The 23563-nt window shown below is 43.7% G+C and overlaps 2 protein-coding genes across 6 annotated transcripts in view; one reads left to right on the top strand and one right to left on the bottom strand.

The window, feature by feature from the left end:
* Nucleotides 1–23386, bottom strand: part of LOC308596108 (sodium-coupled monocarboxylate transporter 1-like) — a 28549-nt gene extending 5163 nt beyond the window's left edge. Inside the window, exons 1-12 of one of the 5 annotated variants that reach the window (XM_081210913.1) lie at nt 22630–23386; nt 20682–20747; nt 19256–19307; nt 13451–13518; nt 8600–8754; nt 7814–7954; nt 6859–6988; nt 5623–5711; nt 4314–4423; nt 1939–2006; nt 1391–1477; nt 423–607 (exon numbers count right to left, since the gene is read on the bottom strand). In XM_081210913.1, coding sequence (XP_081067039.1) covers nt 423–607; nt 1391–1477; nt 1939–2006; nt 4314–4423; nt 5623–5711; nt 6859–6988; nt 7814–7954; nt 8600–8754; nt 13451–13518; nt 19256–19307; nt 20682–20747; nt 22630–23100 — 1622 coding nt within the window. In that variant the 5' untranslated portion in view covers nt 23101–23386. Of the gene's footprint in view, nt 1–422; nt 608–1390; nt 1478–1938; nt 2007–4313; nt 4424–5622; nt 5712–6858; nt 6989–7813; nt 7955–8599; nt 8755–13450; nt 13519–19255; nt 19308–20681; nt 20748–21853; nt 22110–22629 lie in introns of those variants that run through there. The other 4 variants (XM_081210914.1, XM_081210915.1, XM_081210916.1 and 1 more) reach the window with 4 other exon arrangements.
* CYREN (cell cycle regulator of NHEJ) overlaps nt 15272–23563 on the top strand; it is a 335829-nt gene continuing 327537 nt past the window's right edge. The window contains exon 1 of the mRNA XM_081210937.1: nt 15272–15370. Within this exon, the coding sequence (XP_081067063.1) occupies nt 15290–15370 (81 nt within the window). The 5' untranslated portion in view covers nt 15272–15289. The remainder of the gene's footprint in view (nt 15371–23563) is intronic.

The raw sequence follows: 23563 nt of genomic DNA, 5'->3' as shown, positions 1-23563 counted from the left end.
GTAAGTAACAAACACACCTTTGAGTGGAAGCGAAGGATATAAATTTAATAAATAATAACTAAAATAAATAAATAACCCAAACTTGGCATCATCTAATGAAACTGATTAGCAAAAGCCTCCAGACAGACAAAAAAAGCCTCAAGTAAATTTCATTAACTCTAGTTATTTTGAAGATAATCTTAAAGCATTAATATGGTTAATATGACAAAGGGACATTATTCCAGCAAATAAGCCCTCATTGTTTAATTAGAATATAGTCCCACATTCAGTGTATCATTTCATTTCACATTAATGCTTTTGCTTTCCCAAAGGAAGTCCTAAGACGCCAACAAGAGCTTGATAAAACACTCTGTGTAAAAAAAAAATCAAATATGAAACATCATTCAACCATATCTAACATATAATTGAAGTCTTATGCATACCTTTGAGCAGGTGTAGTATGCACAGTAGTAGTTAATGGTGTGGTGAGAGTAACATTGAATTTCTGACAGCCTGCTGTTGAAAGGTGTAACGGCAATGTTTTGTCGCGAGAGGGAGGGTACTTGATAGCCCCAAATCCAACCCATAATGTAACAATAAATCCACACATGAGACCTGAAAATGCACCCTGAGAAGTAGAAAATTACACACAATGTAAACTCAACATGAACAATGGGGACAAATCCTTTCAAAAAGGGTTCTGACTCTAATCTTTAAAATCAAATACAGGATTCCTGGAGGCTAGTGTTTGGGCACCCGTTTTTTAAACTCATTCTGCTACAGTCACTTAGGATTTAAAGAATTTTGTTATTTCTTTGCCATGACTGTAAAACATATGTAGCCAGACTATGTAAGGGTAGTTGAAATAAGATGTTAACTCTATTTCCTCTTTCAAATGCTTCATTTCATTCTTCATCTCAATATCTCCATCAGCATTTTGATCAGGGGGATGACAGCATTCATTTCACTTTTTTTTATTCTGGGGTGGTTAAGACATCACCTCAAACCATTATTCATGAAGGCAGGAATCTAGGCTTACAGACTTTCTCTTCCCTAGAGTACAGTACAACCGTTTCCTGTATCCTATCCTCATTAATGCCAACCCATACCTTGCTGGATAAGACAAAATGGCAAGCAATGGTTTGTCTCAAAGCAGGGTAAGCAGCAAGGAATCATTACAAACCAGAAGACAAGAGGAGGAGAGTGAATGAGCACTGTGCTCCTGAATGCCTGTTGACAGAATGCAAAACCATAGCTTTGCATTATGTGTGAACAAATCATGTGTGCGTGTAAAGTTACTAAATAATGAAGGCACTATAAATACTCTGTGGACTGCTAAAATATCAAAGTATAAAATGAGCTCTCTTATACCATTGCATATTAACAAGCAGAAGACAAAAGAATTTCTTACTGTAGGATTTGCAAAAGGTAAAAGGATGCCCAAAGAAAATATTCCCAAAAGAGGTCCACCAAGTATTCCAAAAATACTGAGCGCAGCCTGAAGGATGGAACAAAATCAAGGTGGTTAGTAAATACAGGGACTAGCAAAAACAAAAAGTAAATTAGCAAAAAGTATAAGTTCTGTTTTTCTTTCACCCTGCTTTGAAGTTCATTTGACTATGGAAGGGCTTTTTAGGAGAGGCCCTTCAAAAAGATACAGCTCCAAGAAACCTGCCATTTCAGGTGATGGCGAAGCTTGACACATCAGCAGCAACACTCCCCCTCCCCTTTTCTCACTGTTTTAAAACCAGCAGCTCTGCTGACAGTTTTGGCAGTGCAGGTGCTTAGCTCAGGCCACTGCCCTTCTTCCTTCCTCTGAGAGTCAGAACGCAACCCCTTAGCCACTGAACTTGCCAGCAGAGCACTTAGTGAGGAATATAGAATATATAATTAGATTCACAAAATCTAAGCAAATTCTTCTAAAAACTAGAAGTCTAAGAATAACCGTTAAATGCTTACCTGTAACAAACCCCCCATCTTGGATGCCACGCCAGCCATGGCAAGGCACACTGCACCAAAAAGCAGGTCTAAATGAATAAATTTATGCAGAGTTTATATGGTTTATTCATATATGTAACAGACTGGTAAGTTTAAGATTTATTTAAGACGTTCTGCCTTCTAATAAAAAAATCAAAGACAGCGAGTATATTAGAGCTTGCCACTAGGAATTACCAAAACCAACAAAATTTTACTCCCTTGGAGGAAGTGAATATGATTTTTTTTAAAAAAAAACCACCAACAAAAAATGTTAGATACTGGTTTAATTATATGATTATCATGCATAAAAATGGAAATCCTATGTTATATCCTATGTTATAATGGATGATAATAATTTACTGTACATTGGATATGGCTAAGTTGCAGCCTAATTATGGCCCAGCATTTTGGCTGCTGTATTGGCAATTTTAGGTGGACTCCTTTTTTTTCTGAGCATCAGGTGGCCCTGTGCAGCCCCATAGCTGCAGTGGAAATACAACAGGTAGTGATCATACATTTTCCACAGGCATCGCATGAAGCTGTAGGCAGCACAGGCACCAACAGAGAGTATAGGGCAAACAAGTAGATGGGCTGGGACAAAGCTCTACCACATTTCACAGCAGAAACAATGACATAATCTCTTGGGGCCTATCCTCTACATGCCAAATAAATAAGCTTTTATCAGAGAGAAACCACTGTGTAACCTAAGCAGAGAAAGAGGTAGGTTGCATTAGCATGTCAGCTGCCACTTCTATTTTGAAAAGTTGTAAAGTCCTTTTCCTTTGGTCAGCTTTTGCAGCCCACAACCACCAGAATTCTTCATAAGGCTAAATGTTCTGCAAATCAGAGGGACAGGTTGGTCTGGTACTAAAGCAATAATGTCTGCATCGGTTGAAATTGCATTTCTGCTGTGTAGTCTGAGAAGGGGTATGGCTATGGTGGTCTGACTGTGGGGGCTTGTCATGAAGAGTGTCTGCACTTCAGAATTGTAACACTGGGTAAAGAGGTAAAGGACCGCTGGACGGTTAAGTCCAGTCAAAGGTGACTATGGGATTGCGGTGCTCATCTCGCATTTTAGGCTGAGGAAGCTGGCATTTGTCCACAGCTTTCCAGGTCATATGGCCAGCATGACTAAACTGCTTCTTGAGCAATGGAACACCGTGACAGAAACCAGAGTGCATGGAAATGCTGTTTACCTTCCCACCGCAGCTTTTGAACTGCTAGGTTGACAGGAGCTGGGACAGAGGAATGGGAGCTCACCCCGTTGCGGGGATTTGAACCGCCAACCTTCTGATCAGCAAGCCCAAGTGGCTTAGTGGGTTACCACAATAGAGAGGTGGAGTCAAATGCTGGTGAAGAATAATGGAGCACAGCAGCCAATATAACTTCTCATTCTCAAGCCGACAGATCCTCTATTCATTGGGGCCAAGGCCACTTTTACAATACCCACTTCAACAGGCAAGCCCTGGAGGTTGGTCGTGGATCAATGCAACCCTTGACCCTTACTGTACATGTTTCATTGTATACAGTTTGCGACTGATGCAGGTCCATAATTCTAATCAGTTGCTTTTTGTACAGTATTTCTGTCTGGATCCTTGAGACTTCCTGATGCAACTGTTGTGATACTGTCTAAAGTAAATTATAGTGGAGAGCCAGAGTGGCTTAACAGTTAGAGATGTAAGAGGTTTAGGAGACCTAGGCCCAAAACTCACCACTATCTTAAATATAAAAAATATATGTAAAACAATCAGGGTGGGGAACCTGTGGCCCTCCGAATGTTGTGGGACTATAGCTCTCATCATCCCTAATTACTGGTCATGTTTTCTGGGACTGATGGGAGTCGGAGTTAAACAACATCTGAAGGGTCATAGGCCATTTATCTCTGCTCTAAACAATCACTGTGCAAAATTGTATGTAAACAAGCCTACAAAGAGCAGATGGAAGACACAGACCCATTTCACTTGTCACATTGAACTATAGATTTACAAAACTATGGTTTAACATGCAGCATGTTCTTACTCCACTCTGTTCCTCCACTGGTCCTGTCATGGTGTTGGTAAATAAGGCAAAGTCTGCCCTGACATGATGTCCAAACCAGAAACAAAGGGTGGCTTATTCCACATAGCTGTCCAGTGAGTTTCCTTTATTACACATTTGAAGTCATTTTTCCATTTGGATTTTAGTGTTTTATTCTATATACAAGGCATAATCCTATACAGCAATGAGACAGCTGCATTTACAAACAGTTTTATTATGTCTAAGCCTCACTCAGATTTTTTTAATGTAAACGTCTACAGTTAATGAGAAAAAAATGGGATTTTTTATTTAAAAACATAAAATATCACATACAAACTTACTCATTCCTATGGAAATCCATGACATGCTTGTGTCAGACATCTTAAAATGAGGTCTAATGAGGTCTTCAATTGTTACAGCAGCTAATGCATTGATGCTGGATGACACTGTACTAAAGAATATAAAATTGCATTTGTGTTGCGGTTGCACAAATATTTTAAAACTGATACAATTTTGGGAGCAGGGGTGGGGAGGAACAAAACTTGAGCTACGACAGAAACATTGTCCCAATACAATTCACAAAGTGGTAATGGCTTTTCATCGTATTCTCAGTCTGTCATCTGTATTTATGAAAGCTTGATGAGAGCTTTTCCTGCCACTGAGCCCGATGTGTGCTAAAAGTGGTAAGACTTTCCTACATTAACCACTTGGTGAGCTGGTCATTTGCAGTAACAATCCATGACAAGGTACTCGTGCCAAGTCACAGAGCTAATATACCCAAAAGCACCACAGTGCCAGTGAGGCTGTGATGAGGCAACTAAGTCCGCTCACCCGTTTTGGTGCGGCGGCGTTGCGGGATGGCAGAGGCTCCACAAAGGAACTGGAACAGCGGTGCCCTTTCTGGTAGGCGGTGGGAGCTTAAGTTCTTAACTATTAGGTTCTTAACCACAGGTACCACTATACATATGATTGAGAGTCACACTGCATGTTATATCATGATACTATCCATTTTTGCCATCCAATGAAGCTGAATGTTGAACGATTCAGGACAGACAAAAGTGAAACTATGAAATTCACTACCACCTGATGGAGCGAAGGCCACCAACTTGGATGACTTTAACAGGGGACCGGACTAACGGAGGATATGATTGTTTATGGCTACTGACCTCGACAGCTACATTCTACTTCCACCATTGGAGGAGGTGCTGGAAACCACAGGAGGGGCCAGTGCTGTTGCACTCAGGTCCTGCCTGCTTATTTCCCATTAGATATGTGGCTGGCTACTTTAAGTCAGGATGCTGGACTAGAGGGATCTTTGGCTCGTTTTGCATTAATGAACGTTTTGCTGTTTTAACTTTAAACAGCAACTGTGAGGAAGGTCAATCAGCTTTCCTCCGGTGCCAAATAGCAGATTTTAATCAGGCCTGCAGTACTGAGGGAAAGGGTTAAACTCACTTCTTACGGTTCCACTTGAGCTCCCTTCACAACTACTATTGAATATTTTTTTTTTCAAATGCAATATCAAACTGTGTGTTCAGCATAATGCTTAGTTTGGCCAGAGAGCATTGATTTATCATTTTAAAAATTGTCTGAAAGTCGCCAGTAACTTTCTAGAATCTAGACCTAGGGTTGCTTAAAAATGAAACTCACCTTAATGTCCCACTGTAGGTCCCAGCCACAAAAAGTCCTGGAACTCCTGGATAGTCACCCAAAATCTCCAACACAAAATACGGCATGAGCTGGGGAAAAAATCACCATTGAGAAATAGTAAACTTTTTTGATTTGAAGTTTAGAAACTCAATCATGGTTTGAAATAAAAATCTAACTTGAAATTATTTAGGTTTGTGCATGTCCTTGTAACACTGAAAAAACACACACACACACACACTCCATTGATTATTAAACATAGCACACTAGGTTGGGAGAAGTACCCTTTGTTTGCTGAGAACGATTTGTTACTCCAGCTAAGTTCCATGTAAACCCTTTGAGAAAGGTGAGGCAAAATGCACACTGGCTACCAAACACAGAGGACACCTTGGCATTTTGGCTGCTTCCTACCCAAACACTACTGTGGCTGAGATTCACAGGGTGTGGCACTATGTGCTTACATTCTGAGCATATTCTCTGCCATAACATGGAGGACTGACACACAGCTGGAGTGGCCCAGGCATTGAAAAAGCTTGGTGGGGCTGGCATACAGACCACTTGAAAGGCTTCCTAGGTTTCTCCGTGGGCTTAGAAGCCCATTTTAAAAGGGATGTGATCACTTGCAGCTGAAAGAAGTGAGGGAGGCAAGACCACCGAGTGAATTCAAGCACTAAAGATAAAGAAGGGACCAGAGGAGTTGTGGAGAGCATGTAGAAAGCAAGGAAGAGGGGGAAACACAGGTGAACTGGGAGAAAAAGTACAAGGAGAAACAGGTATGAGCTCAAAGCAGAGTAATAAGAAGAAGCGAGAGACATATTTGAACTGGAGGAAGAGGCAGCAGAGGGAAAAGTTACAGAAAAAAATCTGATCACATATCCCTGCTTTGGACAAATAGGAGAGACCAGGTCCATGAGTAGATGCCTCGCGAGCCAAATAGGCAAGTAATTGTACTGAACCAACCTGACTGCATAAACATATATTATTTCTTTCTACAGAAGATGCATATTTGAAATTCCTGCTCTGTTTGGGAATGAGAGGGTTCCTTGCTTCATGATTTTATTATATCTGTCTATTATTTCAAGTAAAGTGGCAGTTTTCCTTGTCCCTCACAATCATAACTTGCTAATTATGTTATCTTTCCAAAAGGCCTTCTTAAAACTTAGTTACATGGAAGATAAATATGAGTCTGATCTATCCTGTGTGCACTGGTAACTCTTTCACTTGACAGTAATACTAAACCTGATCTGGTGCTGCCACAAAGCCTGAAGTCCATGGATCACAATCCTTGTATATGGAGTACATTGAGAGTCCACTGAATACTGCAGAACTAAGAGTTAGACAAAGTCCCATAAGATTTAAATAAAGAGAGCTGTAAGAAAATGTTAGAAAAGTAGGTTAAAGAAGCATTATTCTTGCTGAAATTATATGAAAACAGAGGTTCACTGGGGTCCCTTCCAACTCTACGATACTATGAACACAGCTGCAAATACATCATGCCTAAGGCACAAGGTAATCCCTACAAATTAATGCACACCACCAAATGTTTGGACAACTTTGCTGTATCCAGTAGGACTACCTTCGAAATTCTCTTCCTGATTTAGAAGGTATTTCATGGATTGGCAAGACTACAGTTTATTGCTAAACCAAACACTGATATCTAATTTCACTTTATCATTTTGCAAAGTAGAAACTTAAATAACTTTAAGAGGCTTTTAGCAAATATGCAACTTAGTACGCCTTAATAGACTCAGCAAAGCAGATTCAGCAAAATGGCAAAGTACTCAATAATCACTTTCCATAACCGGAAACCAGCTTCTGTTTGCAAATCAGTAAGAGCTGATCAACAGTGGAACAGATTCCCACAAGAGATGGTGGACTCTCCTCCCTTGGAGATTTTTAAGCAGAGGTTGGGTAACCATCTGTCATGGATGCTTTTGATAGGATTCCTGCATTGCAGGGGCTTGAACTAGATTGGCCCTTGGATCTCTTCCAACTCTAAGGTTCTATGATCACTTTTCTGGGTGAGGTCCATGCAAAAAAAAAAGATATTGCATGGGAAATAAATCACATATCCAGCACCCATAAGTTGAAACACAGATCAAACAATCCTCACAGGCAGGAGCACATGAGGAATCCACTAGTGCACCTGAGAATATTTGGACTGAAAGAATGGATTTACAATATGTAGTCTTACAGTTTTGCATGAAGTCTTGATTTGCAAGCAAGGTACCGTTGAACCTGAGACTGATTTACTCCATATATGCCAAGCCAAGTGAAACTGCCGCCAATGGTAACTGTCCACACCGTATGCCTTTGCAGAGGGCTTAGGTTAAAGCTAAGAGGAAAAAGGCATATAAAAGTAATGTGCAAGTTCTGACATGGGGAAAAAATGAAGAATTCAGTGGAGGAAAGCGGGAATGTTAGAACTTTGAATGAAATTCCTCTACTTGATAGCCTGTGCTCTACTGATTTCAGAGCTCTGACATCAATATAGCCAGAAGGGGGTGGGTTTGCTGTGGGAGGGCCATAGCCATCCCAGTCCATTGACATGATTGCAAACAAGGAGAGATTTATGCCAACCCAGGAGCTGGCATAAATCAATTCCTTTTATTTTCCTGCCATTAGGAACAATGGGAAGGATACAGGTTTCCCCCCTCCCCCAAAGTGGAAATAGGATAGAAGATTCCAAATATGCACCTCCACCCTCACTCCTGCTCTATCAGCAAGAGCAGGAGCACAAGGCAGGATGAATGGTCTTCAGTTCCCCCATCACCAATCCAATAGGACTGAAGTCTTAAGCAAGTATGCATTTCACATTTATAAGCTTTACCATTAATTTGCTGTTCTAATACCACTCAGAGATCGATATTTTATCAAGGGAGTTACTTTCTCTTGAGTTGTCCACCCACTGAAATGTAAATTCCCAAACTTTTCAAAACCTTTAAGAATGTCCTGGGTAGCATACTAAGGAAACACTTACTCCCAGAGTCTTAGTCTTCCTCCATGACGAGCATCATCCATAATAGCAGTAAATCCTCCTTTAATTACTAAAGTTCGAAAAATCACGGCTAGAAACCCACTTATCATCAGTATAAACTGGAAAACATCCGTCCAAACCACTGCTTTTAGGCCACCCTATACAGGAAAAGCAGATGCAATATATGTTTAAAAAAAAGTCAGTTCTGTCTGTATAGATATATGCACATATATTTGCGCATAGATGTTCTATCACGCTGCATTATGTTACTGTTACAGTGGTACCTCTAGTTACTTAATTCGTTCTGGAGGTCCGTTCTTAACCTGAAACTGTTCTTAACCAGAGGCGTGCTTTCGCTAATGGGGCCTCTTGCCGCTGCTGCGCCGCCAGCACACAATTTCCGTTCTCATCCTGGGGCAAAGTTCTCAACTCGAGGTAACTCTTCAAGGTTAGCGGCATTTGTAACATGGAGCGTTTGTAGCCTGAGGTGTTTGTAACTCAAGGTACCACTGTATTTATTGTTTGTAAGCCACTTTGGGATTCATTTGAATACAATCAATCAATATACAAACATCACGGGTGTCCTTGCTCAATAAATTTTAATTGTTCTCTTTTAAAGTTGTTAAGCTTAAGCATGTTTAAAGAGAGCCAGTGTGGTGTAGTGGTTAAGAGCGGTAGACTCGTAATCTGGGTGTGATGGGATGATGAGCTGCTTGTGCGTAAAATCGTAGTCCCTCAGAGTTTGTGCAAGTCCACAAACCTCTGTCTGTGACGGAGCCCCTCAGACATGGCTGCTCTAGTCACATGCTGCTCCTCATTCTCAGAATACACCAACACGTCATCTAGGAAGGCCACGCAATTCTTGTAAAGCAAAGACCCCAGTACGTGGTTCATAAACGATTGGAAGCACGCCGAGCCTGCTTGTAGGCCGAAAGGCATCACTAAATATTCAAATGCCCCCAAAGGGGTGAACATGGTGGTTTTCCATTCATCCCCTTTCCTTATGCGTATCAGGTTGTACGCCCCCCTGAGGTCCAGCTTTGTAAAAATCTTTCCCTTCCGCACCCTGGTCAAAATGTCGTCAATCCTGGGCATAGGAAAGGCCACTGGTTCTGACACTGCGTTTAAAGCCCTGAAGTCACACACAAGTCTCGGCTTGTCCGTGTTTTTTTTATCCACAAAAAACACTGGGCTACCTCCCACCGCTCTGGACTCTCTGATGAAACCTCGCTTCAGGTTCTTGTCAATAAACTCTCTTAACTCCTGCATCTCTCTGTCTGACATGGCGTACAGCTTGCCTACAGGGAGCTGTGCCCCAGGGAGTAAATTGATTTGACAGTCAAAGGGTCTATGCGGGGGTAGTTGGTCAGCTTCCCTTTCGCTGAACACGTCGCTGAGATCTGCGTATTGTCGTGGTACCTTCACCTTCTCCGTTACTTCCGTCCCTGCTAGGGTAGCTTGGGCCCCTGCTGAACCCTTTCCCTCCTTGCAGTGTTCTAAGCAATGTGCGGAACCAAAGGAAACCACTCTCTGATGCCAGCCCACCAGCGGATCATGTAACGCCAGCCAGCTCATCCCCAAAATAATAGGAGCCCCTCCCAAGGTGGCCACATTAAACGCTATCAGTTCGGTGTGCCTTGCCACCTTCATGATCATTGGGACGGTCTGAAAGCTGACTTCTCCTCCCAACAGCTCCCTGCCATCGATCGTGGTCACCTGCAGGGGGTTGCTTAAAGGGATCGTCTGTATCTGGTGTTCAGCTGCAAACTCCTTGCTCATAAAATTGCAGGAGCTGCCTGAGTCCAACAGCGCCTTTATCTTTAGAGGGTATCCGTTTTGCAGCTCTAGTGACACTTCTATCTCTAGGGCAGGTTTAGGAGGTTCTGGCGTGGGCACTTTCACTGCTCTTTGGCCTGGCTGCTGTGCCCCGACGGTGGCAGCCAGGCGTTGGCTTTTACTTGCTCCGGTATTTCCTCCACTCCTCCCTCAACAGCTCCCACCATCCCTTGCCATTCCTTCCTCTGGGGGCAGACTCTGGCAAAGTGACCTGGCTGTTGGCAGAGATAGCATTTCCGGGCGCCTTTTCCCTCCTTCTTTCCCCCCTCACTGGGCTTTGAAACTGCGCGCGCGCGCGCTGTTCCGATTTCCATCGGCTCCGCCGGCGGGAAAGTTGGCTCTGGAATGTCTGGAATGCGGAACTCCTTCCACCGTTCCCCCTTCCCTTCCCGCCTCTCCAAGGCTCTCGCCTCCTGGCGCGCTCCTATGGTCAGCGCAGATTTGGTCAGCTGATCCATAGAAACCGCCCTGGGACTCCGGGAAAGTTCGTCTTTCACAGCCGAAGCAAGCCCTTCTTCAAATAGCATTTGAATGGGTTCTGCCGATAAGTCCCACCCCAATCTGTGAACCAGCATGGTGAACTCAGTCCAGTACTCACGGACAGATCGGCTCCCCTGTTTGCAAGCCATTAGCTGTCTGCGCACCACTCCCTGCTCAATATCGCTGGAAAACATCAGATCCATTGCACGAAAGAACTTCATTGTGTCCTTTAGGACGTCATTATTCGTTGCCATCAGGGGTCTAACCCAGTCCCTCGCCCCCCTTTCAAGATGCCCAATCACGAAAGCCACTTGCGATTCCTCGTCAGGGAATTCATCAAACTGCACATTGAGGGCATATTGCATCTCTGTCCTAAAGGCATGGTAGTCCTTGGGGTCCCCCCCAAACTTCTGCACCAATCCTGGTACCTTTCTGGTGAACTGGGTGGCTTTCCCCTTCTTGTCTGCATCCTGAGCCCTTCTCTCCTCAAGCCTCGCCGTCTGCAGCGCCAGTTGGATCTCCAACGCTCGGTACCTTTCTTCCAAGCTTGGACCCGCTCCAACTCCTGCTTCTCCCGTTCCGGCTGGGTCGCTCATGATGCCTTCTCCTGCACAAACAACTTACAAAGACTGTCGGAATGCTGTGATGGGATGATGAGCTGCTTGTGCGTAAAATCGTAGTCCCTCAGAGTTTGTGCAAGTCCACAAACCTCTGTCTGTGACGGAGCCCCTCAGACATGGCTGCTCTAGTCACTTGCAGATTCCGACAGTGGTTGCTTTCGGAATCGTTTCCAGCATAAAAGCTCCTTAACGGAAACACGTCTTCTGGACTCACGGCGTGACAGTTTCCGGCGAGGAGTGGGTCTCCCTATGGGAGCTTCAGATACCTCCCCACTGTTCTCGCTGGACGTGTCCCTGAGCCCTCCCTCTTGCTCGCTTTCCCTCAGAGATCCACCTCTCCCCCTGCTGGTTCCTGCTTCAGCTGCTGAGTCTCTACCAGCCTCCGTGAGCCCTTCCACCAGATACCCACCTCTCCCCCTGCTGGTTCCTGCTTCATCTGCTGAGTCTCTCCCAGCCTCCGTGAGCCCTTCCACCACCTGTTCCTCCGATGGCAGTTCCCTGACACTGGGGTTCACTGAGTTCACGTCTGCACGCCTCCACATGCAGCTGCTGGGTGACCTTGGGCCAGTCACACTTCTCTGAAGTCTCTCAGCCCCACTCACCTCACAGAGTGTTTGTTGTGGGGGAGGAAGGGGAAGGAGATTGTTGGCCGCTTTGAGACTCCTTTGGGTAGTGATAAAGTGGGATATCAAATCCAAACTCTTCTTAAATGTTTAAGCTTAAGCTTAAACATTTATTTGCCCTCAGAAAAGGAAGTTTTAAGAAGTGCTGAACTTTGCTTGTATTTCAGCTGAAAAGCAAACAATCTCAGCCATTGGCTGAGATTCAATTTGAAAAGAATATGAAAAGAAACATATTCTAAATTATATGTAAGATTCCTTTCTGAGAGCATAGAACTAATATAGGATGGGAGGGCAAGATAAATTTTCCATCTTAACTCTAAAGCACTGAAAAATGATCCTTTTTTTACCCAGTTACACAATGCGTTTCTTAACTTTTTAAACCAGATCCAGGAACTAGATTTCTTTCTCTTTCCTTCGGTTTAATCTAGGAAATGGAATATTTGTACACAGGATTCTTACAGACAGGTGTTTATTGTGGGATCCTCGTGCATGGAAGTTTCCTAAAGCAACCACAGAACTTTGTTGGCATCAAAATGTCAGTCTGTATTCCTCCCCCATTTAATCCAGATTTACCCCTTCCATGGAAAATTTTTGAAGTTAAAAAACAACAACCCAACCCTGTCGCCAACAACCCACTTGCAATATTAAGCATCCTTCTAGAAACATCCAGAGATTCACATATTAGACATCTATGTAACTGATGCCATGATATAGCCACACTACATTGCTGTGACATGGAGCTAGAGATGTTGAACAGAAAATTCACAGCATCTCACCAAACAAAGCTTTTAAGCATTTTTTTCCTGGAAAACATGAACTTTACAATATTATAAAACCAGTACTGTATGTGTTAGTAGCATAGCTTTGTAGATAAGCCCGGAATACTTACTAGCCTCCAACGTTATTTTACAAGCCTGCTAAGAAAATTTAGACTCATGAAGCTACAACCTTGCTGAAAATTTGGACCTGGTCAGCACTTGGATAGGGGAGACCTCCTGGAAATCACTTGTATGCTCTTATCTCAGTGACCAGCACTGACGAGAAGGTAAAAAATGTGTCTTCTAGCAAGAATAATGGTAGAAGGGGGTGGAGCAAATCACTGCAAGGAATTCATTGTACCCAAGGCCTCTAGGCAAGGTTGAATGCAAGGCTGATATAACATAAATACATAGATCATGAAAAATAGAATCCTATACCAAATCTGAAAGTAAAAGTTGGGATCGATTTGTTGATTTATAAAACTTACAGGAACATCCAGGAACCACAATGTTTATTAAAGTGAACTGTTCACATACCAGAGTGCAATAGAAAGTGCAGACTATTCCTGTTGAAACAACAGACCCCCACAACTGAAATCCTGTAACTGAAAGGGAGGGAAAATACATAAATAATCTTTGAAACATTTCTAGGGATATGTGGTAAAACATTTATTTATTTATTTATTTATTTATTTATTTATTTATGCAAAGAAGGCAAAACAATAAGTGCACATACAAATCTTCATGATATTTATGAATTTAAAGTTTGCGATAAACAAGAAATGTAAATACTACTTGGATGGTGAGTAGCAAGCATACCTGAACTGTGGAAGGACATACCTGCCATACCTTAAGTTCATCATTAGGAGGCCCTTCTCCAGGTTTCCCCTAAATAGGTGATGCAGGTGACCATAAGGGAAAATTCCTACTAGGTGATGACATTCAGTCTAGTGCTTGTAGTTGGCCAGCCCAGGTATTGTGTCGAGGGTCCTAATAGCTCAGAAGGATCTCTTACTGGCAGCTGTGATGCTTTTTCTGCTCTCCTCACTAGGACCTCAAGCAGCACTTTAGCAGAGGGAGAGCGGCTGTGCCACTTTTTAGTAGGAGTCAAATTTGACTCTCACTTGCAGTGTCTGCCTGCCACTATGCCCTGCTCCATCTCCTGTCTTTCCTTGGAGGAAAAAGGTGTGACTGCATTGGGGGGTCTCCTCAAATCTGGGTCTCCTCAAATCTGACCCTGGTGAGATTATAGAATGCCCTTATCAGTGAGACTCTCCTTAATTCTTCTCCCTTCTCTCACATTACAAAAAGACTAAAAGCTGCAATCTTGTACACACTGACCTGGAAGTAAATCCCATTGAATAGTGGGACCCGGAGCCAGGAAACCCACGGTACCTCACAGAGCCTCCAACCCCAACCCTACTAATCCAGGGAGACATCTCATAGAATCATAGAATCATAGAATCAGAGTTGGAAGAGACCACAAGGGCCATCGAGTCCAACCCCCTGCCAAGCAGGAAACACCATCAGAGCACTCCTGACATATGGTTGTCAAGCCTCTGCTTAAAGACCTCCAAAGTAGGAGACTCCACCACACTCCTTGGCAGCAAATTCCACTGTCGAACAGCTCTTACTGTCAGGAAGTTCTTCCTAATGTTTAGGTGGAATCTTCTTTCTTGTAGTTTGGATCCATTGCTCCGTGTCCGCTTCTCTGGAGCAGCAGAAAACAACCTTTCTCCCTCCTCTATGTGACATCCTTTTATATATTTGAACATGGCTATCATATCACCCCTTAACCTCCTCTTCTCCAGGCTAAACATGCCCAGCTCCCTTAGCCGTTCCTCATAAGGCATCGTTTCCAGGCCTTTGACCATTTTGGTTGCCCTCCTCTGGACACGTTCCAGTTTGTCAGTGTCCTTCTTGAATTGTGGTGCCCAGAACTGGACACAGTACTCCAGGTGAGGTCTGACCAGAGCAGAATACAGTGGCACTATTACTTCCCTTGATCTAGATGCTATACTCCTATTGATGCAGCCCAGAATTGCATTGGCTTTTTTAGCTGCCGCGTCACACTGTTGGCTCATGTCAAGTTTGTGGTCAACCAAGACTCCTAGATCCTTTTCACATGTACTGCTCTCAAGCCAGGTGTCCCCCATCTTGTATTTGTGCATCTCATTTTTTTTGCCCAAGTGCAATACTTTACATTTCTCCCTGTTAAAATTCATCTTGTTTGTTTTGGCCCAGTTCTCTAATCTGTCAAGGTCGTTTTGAAGTGTGATCCTGTCCTCTGGGGTGTTAGCCACCCCTCCCAGTTTGGTGTCATCTGCAAATTTGATCAGGATGCCCTTGAGTCCATCATCCAAGTCGTTGATAAAGATGTTGAATAAGACCGGGCCCAAGACAGAACCCTGTGGCACCCCACTAGTCACTCTTCTCCAGGATGAAGAGGAACCATTGATGAGCACTCTTTGGGTTCGATCAGTCAGCCAGTTACAAATCCACTGAGTGGTAGCATAGTCAAGACCGCATTTTACCAGCTTCTTTACAAGAATATCATGGGGCACCTTGTCAAATGCCTTGCTGAAATCAAGGTAGGCTACATCCACTGCGTTCCCTTCATCTACCAGGCTTGTAATTCTGTCAAAAAACGAGATCAGGTTAGTCTGACATGACTTATTTTTCAGAAATCCATGCTGTCTATTGGTGATCACAGCATTCCTTTCTAGGTGCGCACAGACTGTTTGCTTAATGATCTGCTCCAGAATCTTCCCTGGTATTGATGTCAGACTGACTGGGCGGTAATTATTTGGGTCCTCTCTTTTCCCCTTTTTGAAAATAGGGACAACATTTGCCCTCCTCCAGTCTGCCGGGACTTCGCCTGTTCTCCAGGAATTCTCAAAGATGACTGCCAGTGGTTCTGAGATCACATCGGCCAGTTCTTTTAATACTCTTGGATGCAGTTCATCTGGCCCTGGAGACTTGAATACATCTAAACTGGCCAAGTATTCTTGTACTATCTCCTTAGTTATTCTGGGCTGTGTTTCCTTTGCTGAATCATTTGCTCCAAATTCTTCAGGTCGGGCATTGTTTTCCTTATCGGAGAAGACTGAGGCAAAGAAGGCATTGAGGAGTTCAGCCCTTTCTGTGTCCCCTGTTTGCATTTCACCATCTTCTCCTCTGAGTGACCCCACTGTTTCTTTGTTCTTCCTTTTGCTACGAACATACCCATAGAAGCCTTTTTTGTTGCTTTTAACCTCTCTAGCAAGCCTGAGTTCATTCTGTGCTTTAGCTTTTCTGACTTTGTGTCTACACGTGCTGGCTATTTGTTTGAATTCCTCTTTGGTGGTTTCCCCCCTTTTCCATTTTTTATACACATCCTTTTTTAATCGTAACTCAGTTAAAAGTTCTTTAGATAGCCACCCTGGCTTCTTTAGGCACCTTCCATGTTTCCGTCTCATTGGTATTGCCTGACGTTGTGCTTTTAGTATCTCCCTCTTAACAAACTCCCAGCCATCATGAACTCCCTTTCCTTTTAGTATTACTGTCCATGGGATCTCACCCAGCACTTCCCTAAGTTTTATGAAGTCGGCTTTCTTAAAGTCAAGAAATTGAGTCCTAGTATGCTTGGCTGCTCCTTTCCGCTGTATAGTAAACTTCAGAAGAGCATGATCACTCGCGCCTAATGATCCTTCCACTTCTACCCCACTAACCAGATCATCAACATTGGTTAGGACCAGATCTAAAATGGCTGTTCCTCTTGTTGCTTCTCCCACTTTCTGGACAATGAAGTTGTCTGCAAGGCCAGTGAGGAATCTGTTTGACCTTATGCTCTTGGCTGAGCTTGATATCCAACAAATATCCGGGTAATTGAAGTCCCCCATTACTACTATCTCCCTTCCTTTTGCGTGCTTGGCCATCTGTTCCAGGAAGGCATCATCTATGTCCTCCGTTTGGCTTGGGGATCTATAGTAAACTCCCACAATGAGGTCCCTGTTATTCTTCTCTCCCTTAATTTTGACCCAAATGCTCTCACTTTGGCTTTGAGGTTCTAAATCTTGGATCTCTTCACAGGTATACACATCCCTGACATATAACGCCACTCCTCCTCCTTTCTTGTCTGGTCTGTTTCTCTGAAATAGATTGTATCCCCCCATTGTTACATTCCAATCGTGGGACTTATCCCACCAGGTTTCAGTGATGCCTATTATGTCATATTCAGTTTGCTGTACCAAGAGCTCAAGCTCATCTTGTTTATTTCCCATGCTTTGTGCATTAGTGTACAGACATTGAAGTCCATTAATCATTCCCCCGTGTCCCTTATTTAAGGATTTTTTCCTCCCACCACTAGGTCTGCGTGCTGTTTGCTCCATTTGGTATATGACATTTGGATGATCATCTTCATCAATTGATAGGCTCCTACCTTCAGGAGCACTGTCTCCCTCCCCCACATTAGTCAGTTTAAAGCCCTCCTGATGAGGTTTCTGAGATTTTTGGCAAAAACATTTCTCCCAACCGTTGTGAGGTGCAGCCCATCACTTGCCAGAAGTCCATCTTCAAGAAACTGCAGTCCGTGATCTAAGAATCCAAACCGTTCCTGCTTACACCACCTGCGAAGCCAGCTGTTCACTTCCACTATTTTTCCCTCTCTCCCTGGGCCACGTCGTTCAACTGGGAGGAGAGATGAGATGACAATTTGTGCATTTAGTTGCTTCAACTTCCTGCCGAGAGCCTCGTAGTCTCTTTTGATCTTCTGGAGGCTATTGCTTGCAGTGTCATTGGTTCCCACATGAACCAAGAGGAAGGGGTATTTGTCAGTGGGTTTTATGATTCCTTGCAGTCGTTCAGTTACATCTTGGATCTTAGCCCCGGGGAGACAGCACACTTCCCGAGACATCTTGTCAGGCCCACAAATCACTGCTTCTGTTCCCCTCAGTAGGGAATCCCCTATCACCACTACACGCCTCCTCTTAGGTTTGGTGCGGGTTCTTCCATGAGCTGTCTGTTCCAAGGTCGCCTGCACATTCCCTGAGGACTGACTTTGCTGCTCGTCTTCATTTTCCTGATCGACTGAAATGAGGGAGAGATCCTCAAATGGAGTCTGCTCTTCATCTTCCATGCTAGGGGAGAGGACCTCAAAGCGATTGTGTATTTCTAAACAATCAGAACGAACCCTGGGCCTCCTACTTCTTTGAGTCACGTTTCTCCATATATCTGGCTCCTGTGTTGGTGAACTAGCCTCCTTCTCAGGGGAGTCCCCTGTCTCCTCCTTGATGGAGACGGTGTGGTCTGTTGCTTCCAAGAAGAGCTCCAGCTCTCTAATTCTTTGGAGCGTAGCTACACGTTCCTCCAGTTGCTGGACTTTGTCTTTTAAGAGGGCAATCAACATGCAATTGCTGCAGGTAAAGCTGCCTGCAACCTTTGGCAAGATGGCAAACATTGCGCAGGAATCGCAGGCGACTGCAGCTGTTCCCTCCCCCTCCATCTTGAGAATGTGTCGTTGGGGGTGGCTACAGCGGTCCTCCATAAAAAGCGTGAAGAAAGGACAAATAACTCCCCCAACAAAAAAACCTAGGTCTCCACCAACAAACGTTTGACACTAGCTCCTCTAAATCTAAAAGATGGATTGAACTGCGCGTGCCGCTAGGCGCGCGCCGCTTCCCTGCTATCTCACCAGGCCTGTCTCCAAGGAATGCCCTGGAAAGACCCTTGGAGTTGGTCTCCAGCAGCAGAGGTACCAGAGAGGGTCTCACACTCAAAAGCATCTGTGCCAGGGAGTTCAGGCTGAGGTAGTTGATCAGCAAAGGCTGGGAGTTAAGGTCTGCTACTTGCTGAAACAACATATGCCTTTCAGCTCATTACTCCTGCAACCTGAGTTCTGGCTGATCTGTTAGTGGATGACCTCTGCCTCACAGCTGTGCTTTTGGATTATGTTTGACTCAGGACTCTACCTTTGTGCTTGACCCCTGCTTCACTTTGACTTTGCTTAATGCTATTGTGCTTCGGGCCTGAGTCTGCAATGTGACCTGTTGTGTAGTCTTGTTCCAGACAACCTCAGGGCCTGAGACCTAACCCAGCTGGAGTAGGATAATGCCTCTGCAAATGATTAAAAGAATTTCATGAACAGCCAAACTATAAGAGTTATTATTTCAACTACCACATATATTTGAAATATTATATAAGGTGTATTTATTTCATTGTCTTATTATTCACATGCTACAGAATAAGCAAAATTTGACTCAAGCTTTTCACAAAGGTACTGGAGATTTCACACAAGTGAACCACCTAAGTCAACGTTAGTTTTTTGTCCTTTGCTAATGGTTTTAAACGATGTGTTCACATTACCTTGACTCAAAGCCAGGGATGGAGAATATATAACAATTCCAGTGTATAATATCTGAGAAGATGAAATAAACACACATGTTAGTGTTAGGATATTTCCGTTCCACCTTAAAAGGGAGCAGGCTTTGTGAGTCACAGAGTCTGCGCATGTCCTGTTCACAGGATGTTTATGTTTGCTATTGCTTTCGTTTCTCTCTGTCTGAGACACTGACGCAGGCAGGCAGTCATGTCTTTCTTTGTTCTGATCAACGCTGAATAAAAGCTTGTAAATAATGCTCTCCTGAGTGCGACTTCTGGCTGTGCATTATCTGCTGATAAGAGCGTGCATGAGCCCTGGAATGTGGCAAGGAAACTCGTGTCGCTAATCGCTCATACTGCGTGACTACGGGAGATCGATGGATCGTCCGGCAGCTGGCTTGGGGGCCATGATGGACTTTATCTCCCTGGCAGTATCCCAACAGTTAGATGTTCTTTCTCAGAATTATTTGTTCTACACCAGGGATGCCCTCCCTGCAAGGAGCAAGCACAAAAGCATCAAGTCCTATTCAACAGCCCACATAGTGCTTAGGCAAAGATGGGAGGGGAGTTGAAGAACATAACCAATCATAGAACACAAACAACAACATATACATACCATACATACTAACATTACTATTGTGGCTGAAACACTACCACCTCACAGTTCTTTGAGAAAAAGCACCAGTTTGATTTAAGTACCGTGAAACAAACTGAGCAACATAAGTAGTATGTAAAAACAACAACCTGATATTTCAAAATATTTGTCAGTATACTGTGAAAAGTACATAATGATTACACGTTCTAAGTGAGCATTTTGCCAACAAAAACTCCGGTATCACGGAAATAAGCGTGCAAACAAAATGAGCGAGTCCAGTTCTTAGTCGCATTTGTTCATGCAATGCAAGACACTTTTGCTCCATCTCTGTACTCTTTATTTATGTATTATATTTATAGGTAACCAACGCAGTAAAAAAAACAGATAGCAAGAATAACAAAGAAAAATTAGGTGAAATTGCTTACAAAAATGTATATAGTAGGGGAAATTCACACAAAAATGCAGTGTATAGTTAAACTATGGAACTCGTTCCTACAGGAGACAGTGGTGGCCACTAAATTTCAAAGACTTTTAAAGACAGCTAGACAAATTCATGGAGAATCAGGCTATCACCTGCCAATATCCACGATGGCTGTGTTCTACCTCCACTCTCAGAGGCAGTATGTCTCTGAATACCAGCTGCTGTGAAGAGCCAGTAGGCAGAGTGCTATTAAACTGAGGTCCTGCTTGCAGACTTCCCATAGGCATCTGACTGGTCACTGTGAGAAAAGGACTAGATGCCCCATTTGCCTTTTCCAGCAGGATCCCCTTATGTTCTTAGTATGGATAATCAATAAAAAATTCTGCTTTACTTACCGTTAAAATCATAAACATCACTGTTCCAAGCAGACGCATTTTTTTATTGTATCGAAGCTCCAAGTACTGCGAAAGAGATAAATTGCTTTTAGATACAAAACATACAAAGTCATATGAATCTAGCTAATATGTAGAAATAAGACTGACATGATTTCTTTTTGAGGGGGGAGGCTTAAGACTGCAGTTCTATGCACAGCTGCTCGGGAGTGAGATCTCAGTGAACTCCCTGAAATTTACTTCTGAGTAAATATCTATATGAACAGACTTCATCAGTGACATTCTATGCAAAGTTACTGAGAGAGCTTCTCTATAGCTAAACACAGCTCCTGGGAATGGAGGCACTACGGATCAGGGAAAGGGAATGAGAGGAGAGGGTTAAACACCCTCCGTGATCTGCAATAAGTTGCTGTTGTATTTAGAGCCGCACCAGTTCTTTCCCCTCCTTGAGCAAAATGCACTCCTGTTGCCCATCAGCCAATTGGCAGTTGGAAGCACATCTTGCTCTAGTGAAGGAACACCAGGAGCTTATTTTAAGCTCCTGATAGTTCGTTTGATGCCCCACCCTTATGCACCCACCATGCCTGATGTAATATATGACTTAGATGTAGGGGGGGTGGACATGGCTTCCCCAAATGAGGCCTGGAGCGCCAAATTTGTGACTTACAGCGTAAATTATTCAGTAAAAGAATAAAATCTTTACTGAGTTAAAATAAACTTGTTTGCAAATAACAGCATAGCAAACAGAAGATTAAACTAGCTTCAGAGCATACACAGAGTTTCCACTGAGCACAGGCTTCACAGAGCACAGGCTCCACCACACAGACACAGACTCTCTAGGCTCCACACTGAGTCTGCCTGCAAGCAAATAGAGTGGTACCTCAGGTTACATACACTTCAGGTTACAGACTCCACTAACCCAGAAATATTACCTCGGGTTAAAAACTTTGCTTCAGGACGAGAACAGAAATCGTGCTCCGGCAGCGCAGTGGCAGCAGGAGGCCCCATTAGCTAAAGTGGTGCTTTAGGTTAAGAACAGTTTCAGGTTAAGAACGGACCTCCGGAACGAATTAAGTACTTAACCCGAAGTACCACTGTACAATATTTATACAGAGAATGAGTCATCCTCAAGATGAGTCACAGGAGCCAACTGACGCTTCACAAGTAAGATTCACCTTCTGTTGTGTGGGCAGGGCGGTCCCTCCCCTTACCTGGCCGATCACCTGGCAACACCTCCCCAGGCAGGATTGGGCGATTGGCTGAGGTAGGCAGAGACCTCCAGGTAGCCAGCCTGGGGAGGGTGAAGCCAGCCCGAAGTACTGGGAGCCGCACTGAGATCCGGGGGACTGCACGCAACCATGCAAAAGGCATTTAATGTGGGGAGCAGTCATTCTGCAGCTTTTCATCATTTCACAACATTTCTAGACTCCTTTACTGCTTCTGCTCTCAAATACCTTTGTCACATGACAGTTTGATTTAAAGGATGGAGGTTCCCTGCTCCTGTTCTAGTTAAGTGAGTTTCAAAGATGACCCTGGAGTGGCTTCATGGCTAGAGAAAATGACTGCTTTTTATATAAGAAAGTGGTGCCAGAAAAACAACAGATGGGACAGAGGAAAAGAAAGAAATAGCATTTCCATACTACCAACTTCAAGGGTTTAACGCATGTTCCCCATGCTCAGTTCATCATCAGCGGCTCTGCTTTGAAGCTGTGGCTCCTAGTAGGCAGGAACAGGAACAGAGCTCTCTCTGTGAAATACTGTACCTTGTCCATTGAGATTTGCCAGATCCAATTCTGAATTGTTTTCGTTGACTAGTAACTTGCTGGATAGTCCCTTGATTTATTTTTAAAGGCCTTAGGGGTATATTTACTACGGGTATCGTATGTTGTTAGGCTAAGCTGGAGGGTTTTATTCATACAGTCCTGGGAGGAGATGCTAAAAGTCTGTTTACCTCATAGGTGCTGATGATATGCAGCCGGTAGTAGACAGGTAGGAACACTTCGGCAGACATCAGCACCATAATGGTATAGGCGAAAACGAAGAGACTAAAAGCGACCCCAAAGCGATAGATCTCAGCTGGGGTCCCCAGCACCGTCACCGCTGACATAAAGCTGGCTGTGAGGGACAATGCAACTGGCCAACAAGTTAGACTGCGGCCAGCCATCAGATAGTCATTCTGAGATTTGTATACTCCCTTGGCGGCAAAGAAAATGCCGATTATTGCAGAAAAGACCAACATGGCTACAAAGACGACATAATCATAGAAACCAAAGCGTCCAGCTATTACTTCGGGGTCAAGAAGCGGTGGGGGGGAAGGCGTCGCCATCATGGGGCTCAAATGGGAGGCAGCAGATAGGCAGAGTAGGTTGGAGAAATCAGCATCTGCGCTGTGGATCTCGTTACCGTGGTAACAACGGTGCATTGGGTTCCTTAAAGCCACAAACCTCTTCTAAGCCCAACGGCTGACTGTAATGCCGTCCTGTTTGCCATGTACTAACTTCATGCTTTCCAACAGGGCCTACCTCAGAGTAGCCCCCCCAGCACAACCCTAAATCAAACTCAAAATCTAAGACTAACACTATGGGAAAGGTGGCACTTGTTTGGAGCTCCCTGCTCATCAATAACAAGAAACAAACCCACCAGAACTTGAATGGAGATGGAATTACTGCAACCCGGATATTTATGGGAAACTTTAGTATATATTTTTAAAAAAACAAAAAACAAAACAGACAATCAAAATGGGGATTAAAATTAAAGCAGCAAACAACGGGTATTTCAAAGCAAGTTAGCTTGCAGTGGAACATTTTAAGAAAGCTACAGAAACTAAAATAGCTGCTTCAAAAAATATTAGAGTCAGAAGCTTTCTCTAATAGCATCCCCAAATA

Source organism: Podarcis bocagei, assembly GCF_964188305.1.
Source record: "Podarcis bocagei genome assembly, chromosome: 10".
NCBI classification, from domain to species: Eukaryota; Metazoa; Chordata; class Lepidosauria; order Squamata; family Lacertidae; genus Podarcis; species Podarcis bocagei.
Note: the sequence above shows the minus strand (reverse complement) of the source record. Positions and strands in the feature narration are given on the sequence as shown.